General features: G+C 43.8%; 1 protein-coding gene across 1 annotated transcript in view; it reads right to left on the bottom strand.

Annotated features, from left to right (window-relative positions):
• PEPD (peptidase D) overlaps positions 1–16990 on the bottom strand; it is a 168463-nt gene that overhangs the window by 100394 nt on the left and 51079 nt on the right. Inside the window, exons 7-9 of the mRNA XM_026714484.2 lie at positions 15657–15701; positions 7236–7311; positions 5845–5891 (exon numbers count right to left, since the gene is read on the bottom strand). Coding sequence (XP_026570269.2) covers positions 5845–5891; positions 7236–7311; positions 15657–15701 — 168 coding nt within the window. The remainder of the gene's footprint in view (positions 1–5844; positions 5892–7235; positions 7312–15656; positions 15702–16990) is intronic.

The raw sequence follows: 16990 nt of genomic DNA, 5'->3' as shown, positions 1-16990 counted from the left end.
CTTACTATCCAAGTCCTCCAGCTCCAATTTTCTCTCAATTCAGATGCAAAGTGACTACTTTGTACCCCCTCTCCTAATCTAGCCGATTTTCCAATTCCTGTCTGGGTAGGTGATTTAAAAGTCACAGTGGCGGTTAAAAAAAAATAAGGCTGCACAACCAGTTACTTTAAAAAAAGGACTTGGCTGGTTTGTGGTTTAGTGTGCTATCTTAGCATGTTATAGGAACCAGGCCGTCACATTAAGCCAAACTATGAGCTACTTAAGGCATCTGCTTTGGGACACATATAGTGCCACTGCCCTACATCTGCAGGGTGTCAGCCTTGGAAGCCAGTTTTTACTTGGAAGTTTCAAGGCTGCCATATTTAGTGCCTGGGAGTTTGGGAGGGGGGATTTCATAGTGGGGTAGAAGATTAGACACAACAACACTCTTTCTTAGAGAGTCAAGGACATGTTACCCTGCACCTGGAGAGGCGTGTTCGGAAGAATGTCTCCAGTTGGGATGATGATTTGATTAGGCCATGTGGTGGACTGATGGGTGCAGGGGATGGATCTTGTATTTTCATTTGGGAAGGGAAAACCCGGAACTCTCAGATTCAAGTTTTCCCAGATGTGCCAATATGACAACTCTAATAAATTGGAACTTTGAAGAAATGCTTGTCTCGCGGTTTATTGGTTTGGAGTTGGTTAGTTGGAACACTGACACAGGGTTTGAGCTGAAATCTAGGTATATTCTTTGGCTTTCAATAAATACTAGATAATCCGTGCCCATGGGGTCATCATTTCAGAGATATTTCCTTACTGAACAGAGAAACAGAAGGACCACAGGCAGGCACAAAAAACTGTGGGAGCAAGAGCAATTTCCAACTTCCTGCTGGTTTCCCCATTGAGTTTCTTTGCGGGAATCTGGCAGGGAGCATCAGAAGTCTTTCCTCCTCCCTTTGATTCCCTTCTTCCCTTCCTCCCCTCTTCCTTCCTTCCTTCCTTCCTTTTCTTTCCTCCTTTTCTTCCTTCTTCCCTCCTTTCCTGTTCCTTCCTCCCCTCCTTCCTCTCCCTCCCTCCATTCCTTCTTGCCAAGGTTGAAAAACAACTGTTAAAGCAACACACATAAGTAGGCTTATTTGACCATTATTACATACTTATTAAATTTCTCCTGGCTAATAATGAGATTTTTGAAGGTTAGCATGTGCAAACCAACCCTGAACGATTCACTGTGCATAAACAGAAAATGGCTAAATGCAGTTCTACTTTTTAAAAATGCGTATGCATTGTGCAAAGGCAGCCAATTCATCACTCTTTAACAGCCAAGCAAACCTTTCCCTAACACCAACATTAAAAAAAACACCAACAACAACATTTAATAAATGAGGACTATTTGCACACCCAGTTCAGCTTTGTGACATTCGCTTCTTCTATTGATCGGGTGTTATTTATGGCAATTTAACAACACAGCATATTGTTGGCTTCTTCCCCAACGAGGTTTCAGAGTCTATAATAGAAAGAGCAATCATCTCAAAAGGGATCTTGGAGGGTTTAGCTGTGCCACAGTGTCACAAAGAGTTGCGGTGAATTCCATCGGCTGGGTTTGGAAGCATCCAGATGGCAGACAAAGGAAACAAACGAGGGCAAGAAAAACAGAGCAGATTTTCTGCCAAATCTGTCCGAAGCAGGGCTCTCCAACCTTGGCAGCTTTTCAGACTTGTGAACTTCAACTCCCGGAGTTCCTCAGCCAGTTTTGCTGGGAGTCGAAGTCCACAAGTCTCAAAGTGACCAAGGTTGGAGACCTCTGGTCTGAAGGGCTTGGCAAACGCTTGCCAACATTTGGCCATCCGCTCTCTTCAATCCTCCCCATCCCTTAATTACCCCGCAGGCAAATAAGGAACCATTACAAGATGGCAAGAAATCCAGGAACTTCAAATACGGTAAGTAGCATTTATTGAAGGAAGGAAGGAGCCATTATGAACGATGCTCATCTATGGTTCAAAACCAGGCCCTCTGCACAGGAAGCCTGTTCAATTTTTTTTCTGTTTTGCTTCCTTCCTGCCTGCCTTAGAGAAACAACTATTTGGCCCCCACAAGACTTGGTTTGACTTCATCTGTCCCCCATTTTCATAATGGTCAAATTTATTCTCATCTTTTTTTTTTTTTCCACCAACACTAAATGGCCCTCGAGGGCCCCCAACATGAAACAAATATATTTGGGAGATGAACGCTTGTGAGACAGCCAAAGTAATCGAGATTCCCGCTCCTATGTGAGAACTGGCAGGTTGCCTGTTCTCAAAAGGAAGCAACACCACGGTCATTCTGGTATCAGCTTCAGAACATTTTTACTAAGATCCATGAAAATGGTTCAGAGCTTATCAGAAAAGATGACATAAGTAGTGGCAATTGGAGGGGGGGTGGGAATGAGCAAATTCCCCAAATTTGAGCATATTTTTCAAATGAATTTAGGAGCAGAATGCATTCATCAGTGGCAACCTGTCAAAAGGATTGCTTCGTGAAAATAGAAAGAAACAGGACTTGAATAGTCAACCAATTCTCTCTGATTATTAGAACCAGTACGATCCTGATTTGCAAGCACCCCTATTCCAAGGCAGGAGGATTCATAATTAGAGGTTGATAGGCTAACACAGAGCCCGATTGGTGCAGTCTGTAAAGACACCAGGCTGGAAACCAGGAGACTGTGAGTTCTAGTTGCATCTGAGACACAAAGCTGGTTGGACAACCTTGGGCCAGTCACTGTCTCAGCCCTAAAGAGGAAGAAATGGCAAACCACTTCTGAAAAACCTTATCAAGAAATTGCATGGACTCATCCATGCAGCTGAAAGGTGTTGACACCAATCACAGGGAGAGAGAGAGAGAGAGAGAGAGAGAGAGAGAGAGAGAGAGAGAGAGAGAGAGAGAGAGGGAGAGAGAGAGAGAAACTAGCATAAGAAACGGCTAGCCTTCAAGTATCTGTGTCAGCTCTGAAAGCCATAATAGCACCAGAAGCTTCCATGCTGCCACATTCCTGTGCCTGGGACATTGAGAGGGGGGATTTGGTAGAGTGTATGTAGTTGGACATAATAGCATTTTTCCTTGGCAGTCAAGGTCATGTCTTTCCTGCACGTGGAGGAGGAGTGGTTAGGAGATGTCTCTAGTTGGGATGGATGGTGATTGGACCATGTGATGGACTGATGAGTGCAGGGGATGGGTTTGTGTTTTGGATTACTGTGGGGAAAACCTGGAACTCTCAGATTTGGGCTTTCCCAGATGTGCCAGTATGACTACTCTAGTAAAATGGAACTTTGAGAAAATGCCTGCCTCAGAGTTTTGGTGTTGGGAGTTTGATTTTTCTGGAACGTTGACAATCTGACTCTAACCTAAAAAAGATCCCTTTGATTTATATCACGTGTGTCAAACTGGTGGCGTCACGTTGCTGTCATGTGACATATCGTGACAGTTTTTCCCTTCGTGCAGCTGGGGTGGGCGTGGCTTATGTGTGATGCATCTGGTGTGACACCCTGATTTATACCATGAAGGAGTGGTGCTTCCACCATCTTGACCAGTTTGCTGCTTCATTCAGGTCAACTGTAGCATCCAAAGACTTCGTTGCAACAGCCCAAAGAGATGCAAAATCATATATGAATTACATAGTTGGACGGTGTCCTTCATCAAGTGAAACTTTTTTTTACATCTTATGCCTAATTCACTTAGGAATCAGAAAATGGGATGCTTTTCTCCATTTCAAATGCTTAAATTAAACCTTATAAAACACACCTTTTGATTTCCCCAAACCGGACGCCCATCTCAACCATGATGTGAAAGTTTCTGTTGCAGGTGGATCAGAAGAGAGCTGAAAGGGGCAGGTGTGGAAACCCAGCCCAGAGACCACAGGGCTACCTTGAATCGGACATTAGAGTCTGATCCTGGCTTTCACGCCCTTAAGGAAAGCTTTTTCTGTCTGTGCCAGCTCCAACAGAGATTGGTATCTCAATTTTCATGATGTCTAAGTTGACCATAAAATGTTCAGAGGCTCCAAACCAAAGAGATTACTTCCAAAGTACCAGGGGGTAAAATGGAAAATCCATTTTTTTAAAAAAAATCTTATTAAATTTAACAGTCTGCCAACTTCTGTAACAACTCTAATGAATAGTAAAATCATTCCTAAAATACAGTTAAAAAACTCAGATGTCTGATAGACCAAATTCAGTTCAAAGTGATGCAATAGACAGGACTCATTCTAACCCAAGATCTGGGGGGGGGGGGGACAGGGGACAAGGCCAGGTTTCCGGGGCTCATTTAAATAATGCCAGGGCGCAGGGGGAACCAAATGCATCTCAGGGAGGGGTGCTGTAAGAGAAAAACGTCTTAGGGGAAGAGCTACAGGTTTAGCTTTGCAGTATCAAAGAAATTGTTTCCTTCACAAGAAACACATCAAGCAGGAATATCACTCCTCCAAAATTAAAGGGGGGGTGTTCGTGCACATTGATGCTTTGGTGTAAATATCCTTCCAAAAGCAAGGCCTCTGGCAAGGAGATGCATCTGGTAGGTGTTTCATCATCTGTGTAATCACATTCATATTTGGCACACCGGCACACTTTTTCTTTCGCGAGCTCAAGCTGGGAAGAACCTGTTCAAAATCATGCAGTGGTTTTGTCTCGTAAGAGCTTTTAGGATGACTTCTTCCTTCCTTCCTTTCTTCTTCTCTTTCCCCTCCCTTTTCTGCTTCCATCCTCCCTCCCTCCCTTTTCCCTTTCTTTCCTTCCTTCCTCTTTCTCTTCCCTCTTTTCTCCTGCCTTCCCTTCCTCCCTCCCTCTTTCTCTTTCCCTTCCCTTCTTTTCTCCTTCCTTCCTCCCTCCCTCCCCGCTCTGTCTCATATACACACACACATATATGCATATTTTCCACTTCCTAAAACAAGTGCTTTATTCAGATGCAGATACATTACAGATGTTCATGGACAAATTAATGGATGGGTCAATGAATTATGCTAAGGCGATAACATGGCCTGCTTGTGGTTTAAAATAAAGTTGGCTATGGATTAGCACAATGCATGAAAACACATGGTGTTCATAACCTAAGTTGGGTTTAGCTGCTTAAAATACTCTACACCAGGGGTGTGCAACCTTGGCAACTTTAAGACTTGTGGACTTCAACTTCCAGAGTTCCTCAGCCAGCAAAGCTGGCTGAGGAACTCTGGGAGTTGAAGTCCACAAGTCTTAAAGTTGCCAAGGTTGGAGACCCCTGCACTAGACTGTTGCCATATGGCACAGGGCAAAGGGAAGAATGCAAACATGTGCTGAGTATCAAAGTTGCATCAGTGTGACTGCACACCTACTTGTCCTATTAGGTAAAGCTGAGTGATTCTAGACAAGGTAGACAATCTTCAATTTCATTAGGAAAACTAATACTGTAGATTGGAATAGAGATACATCAGCAGAACCAGCAACATTTGCTCCAGTTTTAAGAGATTGAAACAAACCTCCAGACTCTTTTATGGTCGCTATAAATATTTGTGTAATGTAACAGGAATAACTATGATATTCTCACCTATAAAAGATGGTTTATTGAACATCGTCAAACACTAATAACAGCTATTAGGGACTCTTTCTGTAAATTACATAAAACTCAGCAAAGAGAATTATATGGCTTTTAAGACATACCTAAAAGCAATTGTCATCTAATAAAATGAAAGGAATTGATGGAATGCCTTTTCTGTATTACAGAGTAATAGGCCAAGCACAACCTCAAAATAGTCCTATAATTGTCATTAAATCAATGTCGTTTGCCCTTATCTGCCGTATTTCCTGTTAAGCTAGAAATGCTTTTCCATCGTTTTGCCATAAATGTCAGAAATGCACTTACCTCTCCAACTCATATTCTTTCATGCCAGGTTTTACGGCCTTCATTACCTATAGTCACAAAAGCAGGTATAGTATAAGAAATTTGGCCATTCTTCAGAAGTAGGGCCGCTCTGCAGCAGCTACAGTCCCTCAACTCTAGAATAATGTCTGCTGCAAAGCACTGATGAAAATATTCATCAGCTACAGTAAAAACTATAGCAGCACAAAAAGAGCAAGAACTCTTGCTCGCATCTCAAGAGCTAAGTGATTAAGTTCCAGAGATCCCAACAGAGACCAGAATAAGAAGGAGCTTTCAAGACAGCTTGTTCCTTTATGTTCTGAATCGACTGTTTGCACATCTTCAACGTCTAATTCAAAAATCTGAATTGTAGGTCAAACAAAAGATCAGATAGGTCTAAATCTACCATACTGCATCACAGAGACTGTCTTAAAGAAGCCACTGCAAGAACAGGCAAACTTGGAAATAAGCCCTTATGGGCCACAATATAAGCAATGCTAGTCATGTCCTTGCTTTTGCCATTGTGGGAAGAGGTCATTTGCTGGCCCAGGAGATAAGGAAACAAACGAGATTTGAACAGTCATTATATCATCCTAATCATGTGCCAGCCCCACACCTCACAATATTTGTCATCTTCACATCGCATACCAATTGTGTACACTTCATGTTTCCCCACTGAAGTGAACACAATTTGCAAATGATGGGAAGACGGCCAGGATTTGGATGAAAACCGGGGACAAAAAAAAATTAAACTCTCCCAACTATCCTGTCCACCTACTGGGGCTGGTTCCTTTGAAGCTCCCTGAATTTTTTTTGGAATAGGACAAAACGGCAGATAATCAGCGTGATTCTGCGAAAACCTCAAAAGCAAAGTTTTCCCCTCTGTAGCTGACTGGAGTTACAGATACAAAGATGATTCAACTGCCTGCAGAGGAAACAGCTGCATCCAGGGAAATCTAGGAAGAGTTCAAACCAGGAGATTCCTCCTGGCTTCTCCCCATTATATTGCAACCAACGGGTCAGTGCAATTCTCCTTCCAGCGCTCTCTCTTGAACATCCAAGAAAATTGCAAGTCTAAATGCCTCTGTATCATTTAGCTGACTCAGAAAGCTCTACAGGTGATCAAAGCACCCAGCTAAAAACCATCAGAGCAAATGGCCGCAGAAGAAACAGGCCCGGGGAGCGGCGTTCACTGGCATCCTGGAACAGCTTTCTGTGGTGCTGAGGGAAGTCAGTCGTCTCTCGCTTTCTCAAAGCGGCCTGACGAGTTTTAGCCCAAGCTCCTCATTACTCCATTATTAAGCAATTCAAGTAGCTGAGAACATTTTTCTGGGGGTAAAAAAGGGTGATGTTACACAAAGAAAAAGAAAAATTATTATGAAGAGATCCATTACCTCTTTATGAGCTTCACTGGAAATTTTATTGGTGTAGCGGAGGACTTCCAATTCCATGTCCGTCTTAATGACACGGCTTCAGAGAGAAAGAGGGAAGAGGAAAATCAGGTTAACGGTTTCCCCTACAGCTCACAAGTGATTAACTGGAAAGTACAAAGAACAGCCAGGTAACTGAACTTGCAAACGAATAAAACTATTATATGAGATTTCAGCAAATAAAAGACGTTAGGAAACAGAATTTATCCAGTAAATGTACCAAGAAGTGTTTGCAGGTCTGTCATAACAGGTCACACTAGGCCATACTAATTCTAGCACAGAATTGGAGAGTGGTATTTTTAAGAAGAGATTGGACAGTCAAATTATATAGGCACAGGGAAGTGGTGGGATTCAAATTTTTTTACTACCGGTTCTGTGAGCGTGGCTTGGTGGGCGTGGCAGGGGAAGGATACTGCAAAATCTCCATTCCCTCCCCACCCCACAAGCCTGCTTTCCAGCTCCGTTCTCCTGGGCAGGGCAACCAAAGAAGACCCAGCCGATCAGCTGGGACTCAGTGGGAGGCAGAGAAGAGATGGGGTTGGTGGAGGCAGTCAGAGGCGGTATTGGCCGGTTCTCCCAACTACTCAAAATTTCTGCTCTGATTTCGTTGGCAGAAGCCTGCAGGAAGCGGTCTGAGAGCTCTATTTTCGCTGGTGGAGGGCTGCAGGAGACCATCCTGGTTGAAAACGGGGCCCTGGGCGGGCCGCGAACGCCTGAGCTCCATTTTCGCTGGCAGAGGACCACACCCACCCCGTCCCAGCCACGCCCACCATCAAACACAACCCTGTGGTGGCCCTCAAAGAAATCAAGTTTGACACCCTGATATAGGGCCTCCTGCTTGTGCAGGGAATTCAACCAGAAGACCCACAAGGTCCTTGATATGTTCTCTCTTTTTGGAACAGTATTTCTTAGGTTCCAAAGCAAAAATGCATCCTTGGGCTTTTTAGTATTTTCCAGGCATGTCGGATTAGAATTCTCATGATTTTACTCTCGCCGTGGGAAGTACAGCCCAACACGTCTGGAAGATGCCATCTCGGAAATGCTTGCAAATGATGGGATGCAGAGACTTGGAAGCACTGCACTTTAATCCAGACTAGGGGCAAGTCCAAAGAATTACCTGGACGCACCTGATTGGACAAATGCACTGCCATGAATGCTGTGGCTCCACTAGGTTCAATTCAGTTTTACAGAAAGAAGGAAAAAGAAATATTATGCATGAAAGAGGGAAGGATGCATTTCACATGCTATGTACTCCTTTATTGAAAGGATGAGAGAAAAGACATACAGGCTTAATTTCCAGGGCTCTCAAAGTAAACTCATACAAATGTGTAGAGCAGGGGTGTCCAACCTTGGCAACTTTAAGACTTGTGGACTTCAACTCCCAGAATTCCTCAGCCAGCTTTGCTGGCTGAGGAATTCTGGGAGTTGAAGTCCACAAGCCACAATTCTGGAAGTTGAAGTCCACAAGTCTTAAAGTTGCCAAGGTTGGACATCCCTGGTGTAGAGTAATCTTTAAATAGTTTACAAGAGCAGACAAGCCCCTCCTTTCTTCTCTTGCATGAACTATGGCCCCCAATTAGAATAAGCAGAGATTTCTGGTCTGCCTGCTACCTTTCATTATGAAATGCCCAATAACAATTACTGCAACATCCCGGATGTCTCTGATTTTCTATGGGAAATCATCACTTCTCTGCCAAGGAAGACTCAAAGTCCCTGCCTTAAATGACGCAGAAGACATTTGTAAAGCAATCGCTCACAACTGCTGCAGAAACAAGGCAGCTAAAACCAATATCAGTTTATCACAGTTTATCAGTTTATCACAGAAAGGACCCAACATTGGCAGGAAGAAAAACCCTGCAGAATTCCTCTGATGCATTTCAAACCTGGCAAAATGGAGTTCTCAGACTTAAGAAATCTTTCCTGACCGTATTATTTCCTGATAAAATAGATCCCAGGTAATCTACCCGCTCAGAACGAAACTACAATTTTTGCAGAAATTTCTGTATGTCCTAATCAGATACATACAATATTTTTTATCAAAGTGTTTTCTAGAAAAAGAGTGTTTTAAAAGTACAATTCCCTTTTTGTTACTGCAAAAAAGCAGTTATGCCAGAAACACATACCCCCCAAGTCAAGAGCCAGAGGGAAAGGTTGATATTAAAAATGTGCAGAACTTGGTGATTCCTCACAAACTATAGTAATTTTATCTAGATCTCAGTAATAGTAGGGCTGGCCTTCCTGGCAGATTTGTTTCAAGGGTGGAAAGAATTCGATAAATGTTTACAGATAGTCCTCGACTTACGACTATAATGGAGCCTGCCCATTACGATGGTCAGTCATGACAGCTGCAAAGTGAATCACTCACATGACCAATCCACAGAGTCCACATTGTTCTATGTAGCAAACCTATACCATCACAAGTAGTACAGTACAACACAAGGATAGCTGAGTCACACAGAAACCAAAGTCAATCAAGCACTTCCATATTTTCAGAGGCATAACAGTTGAGCAGCGAGTTGTATTTGGGGTAAGGATTTCTCTTTTACACTCCAGAATGATCTGCCTGAATTCCCTTCAGGTGCCTGTACCAACTTCCCAGAATTCCCAGGAATTCTGAAAACATCAGGAGTCTACCGGATTGGGGAGGTTTCAGAGAAATAACTATAGATTAGGGGTGTCAAACTCAAGGCTCGTGGGCCAGAACTGGCCTGTGGGATGTTTAGATCTGGCCCCTAGGGCCACCCTGGAAACAGGGAAGGACCGGCCTGAGGTGCCTCTGCCAGTGAAAAAGGAGCTTGGGAGGGCCACGCATGGACCTTCCAGGCTCTGTTTTTGGCAGAGGGATGCAGGAGGCTGTCGTGGCCAAAAACAGAGCCTCCATGAGTGAGGCTGAGCTGGACACGCCTCTGCCCCCCCCCGCCAGGTCAAACACAACCCTGGTGTGGCCCTCAATGAAATCAGGTTTGACACCCTTGCCACAGATGGCGGCAGGCTTCAGATGAGAGTTTAATGTTCTCCATGCAACCTCTCTTGCCATGACTCTATAGCTGTCAAAGGCTGCCAAAAGGCTCGTATTAAAGTGGCCGTCCTCCAGGACTCGGGGATCCGTCTCGCAGTTACTGCGGTTGTGTCAGGGACTGCCTAGTCTAACCCCGAGTGTTTGGTTTCTCCTTCTGAAGCGCGAGGCCTGGCTTCTCTCACCCCTGAAATCAAGGCTCCCCGTTGGGTCTCCCATTCTGGCTCAAGCTATTGGGGAATGCCAGGTGCTTCAGGTCTGGATGACAGACTGAGTACCCCAATTAAAGGGTGGGTGTGACTTGGCACGGCACACCCACCCTTTAATTGGGGTACTAAGTCTTGGCATGTGTTGACTTGGCACGGCGCATGTTCTTTCATCCGAGCATAGATTCTAATTATGCTCAGGCACCAGGTTCAGGCATGACACTAAGCAATAATGTGGCTCAGTGAAGCCAGTCCCCGAGTCAGACGTTGGGCTCACTGATCCAGCTACACCCCAGGCAGCTTCTGCACTTTCCAGACAACCTGAAGAAGAGAGGAAGATGAGGAGCGTGTCCATCAGAGGCCATCTCACTTTCCTTACAAGGCACTTTTCTTAAGCAGCACAAAAACATTGCTGTTGTTTACAACTGTTTCCCATAAAAGGCTGGGCTTGGATTTGCTTTCTGTCTACATTGTGAACTTCCAAGGACGAGTTTCCTTATGGATGCCCTTGTACCGATTCTGAATTGATTTTAAATCCTTCAAAGTCTTGGTCCCCTCTGCACAGGGGCACTTTGAATTCAGAGATGACTCCTGTTCCTTCTGCACAACCCTGGGCTCAAGCCAGTCATCAAGGGTCACGAGTCTTAATGGGCACCTTCAGAATTTTGAAAGGGGCTCTCCCAAAATGGATTTATCAGGCAGAGTGCGGACACAAAGTTGGTGAGATTATCCACATAATCTCTTCCACACCTCCCAGGGGCCTCCTTTCTTTTGCCCACAACTTTTGTGTGGCCCTGAGCTTAGGAAAAGGTACACATAACATCTAGGAATATTTAAAAAAAGAACCTCCAACTCCCATCAATCAAAGGCTTCCCTGCAGATGCAAGGACGCAACTTGCCTCCAAGAGAACGTGAACTTTATTCATCTCAACAAGAGGCGCTGCAGCAACCCAGAACTCCAAAAAGAAGAAACGGACAACCTGTTCAATGTCTTCCAAAATAATGGCGACCCATGTACAAGTAGTCCTTGACATACGAACACAAGGAGGCAAGGCGTTGCTAAGCAAGGCTGTTAAATGAGCTATGCTGCCTTTTACAATTGTTTTGCCTTGGTTGTTAAGCAAATCACTGCAGGTGTTAAGTGCATCATGTGGTTGTTAAGCAAATCATTGACTTTTGCTTGTCAGAAGCTGGCTGGGTAGGTCACAAATGCCGAACACGTGACCCCGAGAGGCAGCAACCGTCATAAACACATGCCAGATGCCACGCACTCAAATTTTGATCATGCGACTGTGGGGATGCTTCAACAGTCGTAAGTCTCAGTCATAAGTCACTTTTTTCAGTGCTGTTATAAGTTTGAACAGTCACTAAATGAATGGTTGGAAGCCAGGGACCGCCTGTATGCACAATCCTTCACAATACAACAGGGGAGTCAAACTCACGGCCCGCAGGCCGGATGCCTCACACGCTGGCCACGCCCACGCCCAGTTTAGCAAAGGGGGGGGGGAAGTCACGATACATCTCATGATGCCGCCGTGATGACACGAGTTTGACACTCCTGCAATACAACGTTCAGCCTGGGAACAAAATGTCTGCAGGGAAACAACCAGCCTTAGAGAAGACCAAGGACCTGAGAATATTCATGGAATATGCTATCAAAACCAGACTGCAAAAACCAAAGAAACAAGTCAAAATCACCACAAGGTACAGAACGGGCCAACTCGCCACAGCCAACTCGCTGCAGGACAATTCAACAATTCAATTTAATGATTTAAAATAGTTCTACATTTTTTTTAAAAAAAAATTGTCATTCACATTTTATTTTGTCCTTCCTTTGGCATCCTTTCTTTAATGATTCTATTTCTTCAATATTAGTGTAACTCTTGCCCGCAACAAGTTGTTCCCTAGCAAGTTGGCCATGGTGAATTGTTCCATGGCAAGTTGGCCATGGCAAGTCGTTGTAAACCCCACAAAGGAAGAAAGGCATATCCACTAGGAAAAAAAGAGCCCATCATTGAATAGCCTTGTTCAGTTCACCAAACTCCTTGACCAGATAAGCAGCCAGTTTAACCAAGTCACTGATCTGGTTTGATATTGTGGCCTGTCAGCCTCCAGCTCCTCCAGCGGCTGAATCAGAAGCTGCGGAGGAGACGTGAGATTCAGGGTCAGCATCCAGGCAACCCGAGAGCTCTGCAAGGGAAGAGGGAATGGATCTGTCAGAGAGAAAGAGACAGAGGCAGAGCCTGGGCCACCTGTCAGCTCTCAGATGGAGAGTCAGCAGTCCCCAGGTCTGGAGGTGGCTGATGAGGAACAGGAAGCACAGCTGGGTCCAGGGCCTGATGTGCAGATGCACAGAAGGCAGAGGAGAGGAGAGCAGTGGAAATCTATGGGCCGGTCCTTGGAACGGAAGAGCCCCAGCTGCTAGCGAAGTCCCACCCTAACTCTGGAGATAAAAGACGGGGGGCGGAGATGAATAGATGTGAGAGACAACTATTCATCTTCCGGCCAGCCAGACTTGTTAGCCTGCGGTGAGAGAGGAACTTTTTGCCGGGGCTGCTGGCGTGCCTAATAAAGGAATCTTTTGAGTTCACTTCAGAGGGTTGGTCGTGTTTGGGGAGCTGGGTCAGAACATCTGGAAAGTGAACACAGTTAGTCCAACCATCTCAACCAGAAATGGCTGGCAGAGTACAAAAAGCAAGACCACGGATGATGAAACAGTGGAGAGCCACGGCGTGTTTCTCTTTTGCTGCCTGTGAGCCCCATGCTGCCTTTTGCTTTTCCTTCATCTGTGCTACATTGTCAACCCGAGTATTACAAGGGAGGGATTGGAGGACAGAGATTCAAAAAAGCCCACCGTGATTATCCTGCATCAACAGATGTGACAATATACTTAGCTCGCCTTTTATTAGTCACTTCAAATACCCTCCTTGGAGCCCCACGAAACTGACCAGTTTGAACAAAAGGCCCTTTATTTTCCAAAAGCAGAAGGCTGTTTAATAAGGTGAGTCTTTTAACAAAGAATTAAAAATTAAGCAATATCACCACTGTGCCACCCTTTAAGACTCTTTGATTCTTCTAGGTGGCATCTGCTAATGTCAGACGCCACTGACATTCAAGTGTAATTAAAGAGAACATCTATAAATTTGCCAGCAGAATGCATCAGAATTAATGCCTTTAAAATGAATCCCCAAAGAAAGCAGTAATAGGCTGACATTTATATAACATTACCCATTCTGCCAGACATTCAATTAATACTTCCTTGGGTAGTCAGTGAAGGAACATTAATTATAATGAATCTGTTTGTATTTGTACCTACACAACAGCTAACACTAATTAATTTTACAGCAAATTAACAAGAATCATAAAGTAGTGTTTCATTTTTCTTCCTGTGCTACTGTATAATGACCGCGATCATGAGCTGGGCCACCAAAATCCTTCCTTCTAGGCAACGGGAGACAGTCAGAGCATCTGCTGATCACAAGACTCTCTTCTCAAAAAGCAGCTTCAGTAGAAACTGCCTTCCAAAATTATTTGGCCTTTGATAACCCAGCCGTTCTATTCTCTCCCCTTTTTTCATCTAATAGTAACTATAATTGGATTCTGCCTTTCAGAACAGTATTTATCATTGCAATGGAATCTTTAAAAAAAAAAAAAACTAAAAATCAATTTTAAAACTGAAAGCAGCAATTCAATGTACAGTACAATGTGTAAGCAATTTTGGTTATTTATTTATGGTCCCAGACTAAAACTATTAGACCCAGACTCTTCTGGAAAGGTTACATACAAATTTGGAATATTAACGTATTAATGAACTGAAGCCTTGGATGGCAACACATCTTTGCCAGGTGTCAGGTGTGGAGAGTAGGGGAGAGGTCTTCCTCCAGAGATTTTGCTATCGCAGGAAGGGAAGAGCCCAGAGGTGAGATTCAGCCAGTTCGGACCAGTTCTGGAGAACCGGTAGCAGAAATTTTGAGTAGTTTGGGGAACTGGCCAATCCCACCTCTGACTGGCCCCATCTCTTCTCTGCCTCCCATTGAGTCCCAGCTGATCGGCTGGGTCTCCTTTGGTTGCCCTGCACAGGAGAACAGAGCTGGAAAGCAGGTTAGTGGGGTGGGGAGGAAATGGGGATTTTGCGGTATCCTTCCCTTCCATGCCCATAAAACCACACCATGCCCAAGCCATGCCTGCAGAACAGGTAGTAAAAGAAATTTGAATCCCACCACTGGAAGAGTCTCTGACATTTCCTGATGAAGTCCCTGGCAAAAATCACACCCATAACATATCAAAAGGTCAAGAATATTTTTAAACGGGACATTTCTGGGATATTTCAGACATAGACTAAAGAGCTGAATTTTTGATAAAACCGCAGCCATGGCTTCATGTCCTTGAAAATATGAAAATGGTACCAACAGATTGGAGATGATGGTTGGCTTATCAAAAAATTATATTTAGGGTGTGTTGGACTCCCCAGAAAATGTCAATATCAAATGCTGAGGGTTAGGAAAATTTGAGAGGTCCCTGATACAGAGGACCTGGTTATGTTACCATTTAATCTTTTGGGGATAAAGTAGATTAATATATTTATGGGAAATCTTTAAATGTTAAAGTTGTTAATGTAATGTTGAATCATAAAACAAAACTATGGAATTTGACTGTTTTATCAGGAATTATGGTTGTATCAAGCAGGCAAAAAGAAATTGGAAAAATCATATTTCAGATATCAAGGAAGGGTTGTCAGAAATGTGACAGAAATATAGGAAAAAACAATGTTTTCAACTAATCAACAGATGCAGTAATATGTGTTATTATGTCAAACATTCTGTCATATTTTACAATAACGACTTTCATGGTTCCTATTATAGTATTGAATTCATTGCCAAACCAGTAACTGTTGATGAATATAAAATATTTGCAATTTTTTTTTCTTTCCTTCTTAGTCTGCATTTTTAATTTGTACTTTTAATTCTTTTAAAGCTTTTTTTTTCTTTTTAGGATTAAACATTGCCTTGTTACAAAAATAAAACGGGGGTGGGGAGGCTGATACTCCACTCCTATCATCCCCTTAGGACTCATCTCCTGTGAAAATACAGGCCCAGCAGTTCTCTGCTCAAAAACAGAAATGTCAAGGCAACAACTGGAATATCAATGTGAGGAATAACTTACCATTCTGCAATCTCAGGATGGAGAATTGTATTGTTTACTGTAAACCTACGGGAGAAAAAAAGAAAAGGTAAGAGAGAAATAAAAGTTAACTCTATTAGTGGCTCATCTGGAATTTATTTCTGATCAGGAATTCATACAAAACTTGTACTAAAAAATAACCCTGGTCTCGACATATGCAGAGTAAAATGCCATGGATAGGATACGTTTTCATTTAATGCAAAGAAGGACTAGGGGGCAATAGGATGGCAGTCTTCCAATATCTCAGGGGCTACCACAGAAAAGAGGGGATCAACCTATTCTCCAAAGCACCTGAAGGCAAGACAAGAAACGAAGGATGGAAATGAATCAAGGAGAGAAGCAACCTAGAACTGAGGATAAATTTTCTGACAGTTAGAACAATTAATCAGTGGAACCACTTGCCTCCAGAAGCTGTGAATGCTGCAACACTGAACGTTTTTAAGAAGAGATTGGACAAAAATTTGTCTGAAGTGGTACAGAATATCCTGCCTAAGCAAGGGGTTGGACTAGAAGATCTCCAAAGTCCCTTCCAACCCGTTATTCTGTTAGACCTCCAAATAAATCCCCCCTTGCAGAATAATTTGCAATGTTAGGGATACAACAAGGAAAGAGAAGAGAGAACCAGAATATGCTGCAGAGAGAAAATGCTCCCTTGACATCCTTCTTGCTGCCATAGAAAACTAGATTTAAGTCCGGGAATTCTGCTAGCAAGCTTTCTCGGATAGTTTCCAAACCCCGCCCAAAACCAGCAATGACCAGTGGCAACAACAAAAATATGAAATGGTATGTGGGAATGGCCTTGGGAAAGAGAGGGCTGGAGGAGAAGAGATGCTGCCCAGAGGATGGTCAGATCAGAGAACGCATAGCCCGCAGCTGCACGATGAGCGGAGAAAGAGGCTGAGAAGGGACACACACGCTTTGAGTTCTCCAGCTGTTATGGAGATGGCGGGAGGTTTGTACTTTCAGATTTGCAAGATGCAGGTAAGGTTGCCTTCCAAGGAAGTAGAATTAGCTCACCTGGCCTTATTTCTTGCTGGTTTAGCTGGGAGCGCTGACACAAAACAGCCATTTCCTTGAAGGCAAATGGGTGAGGTACTTGCCCACCATCCCACCAGCTCTGTGAATACATTTATTGCTCTGTTGGGAAGAGCCTGGGTTTTTTTCCTAAACAAAGGGTGTCCTTCTTTCCCCACGGACTCTTTCTTTCCAAGGCTGCTGTGGATGAAAGGCTTAACCAAGGAAAACAGCTCTCAGGGCTCGTCTGTTCTCTCCTCGGTGCCATGCTACTGTTCCCATCCTTTTTCAAACCAAAGAAC

The sequence above is a fragment of the Pseudonaja textilis genome, chromosome 11, assembly GCF_049901715.1.
Source record: "Pseudonaja textilis isolate UNSWEBS1 chromosome 11, rPseTex1.2, whole genome shotgun sequence".
In the NCBI taxonomy this organism is placed as follows: Eukaryota; Metazoa; Chordata; class Lepidosauria; order Squamata; family Elapidae; genus Pseudonaja; species Pseudonaja textilis.
This window is presented reverse-complemented; position numbering and strand designations above follow the sequence as displayed.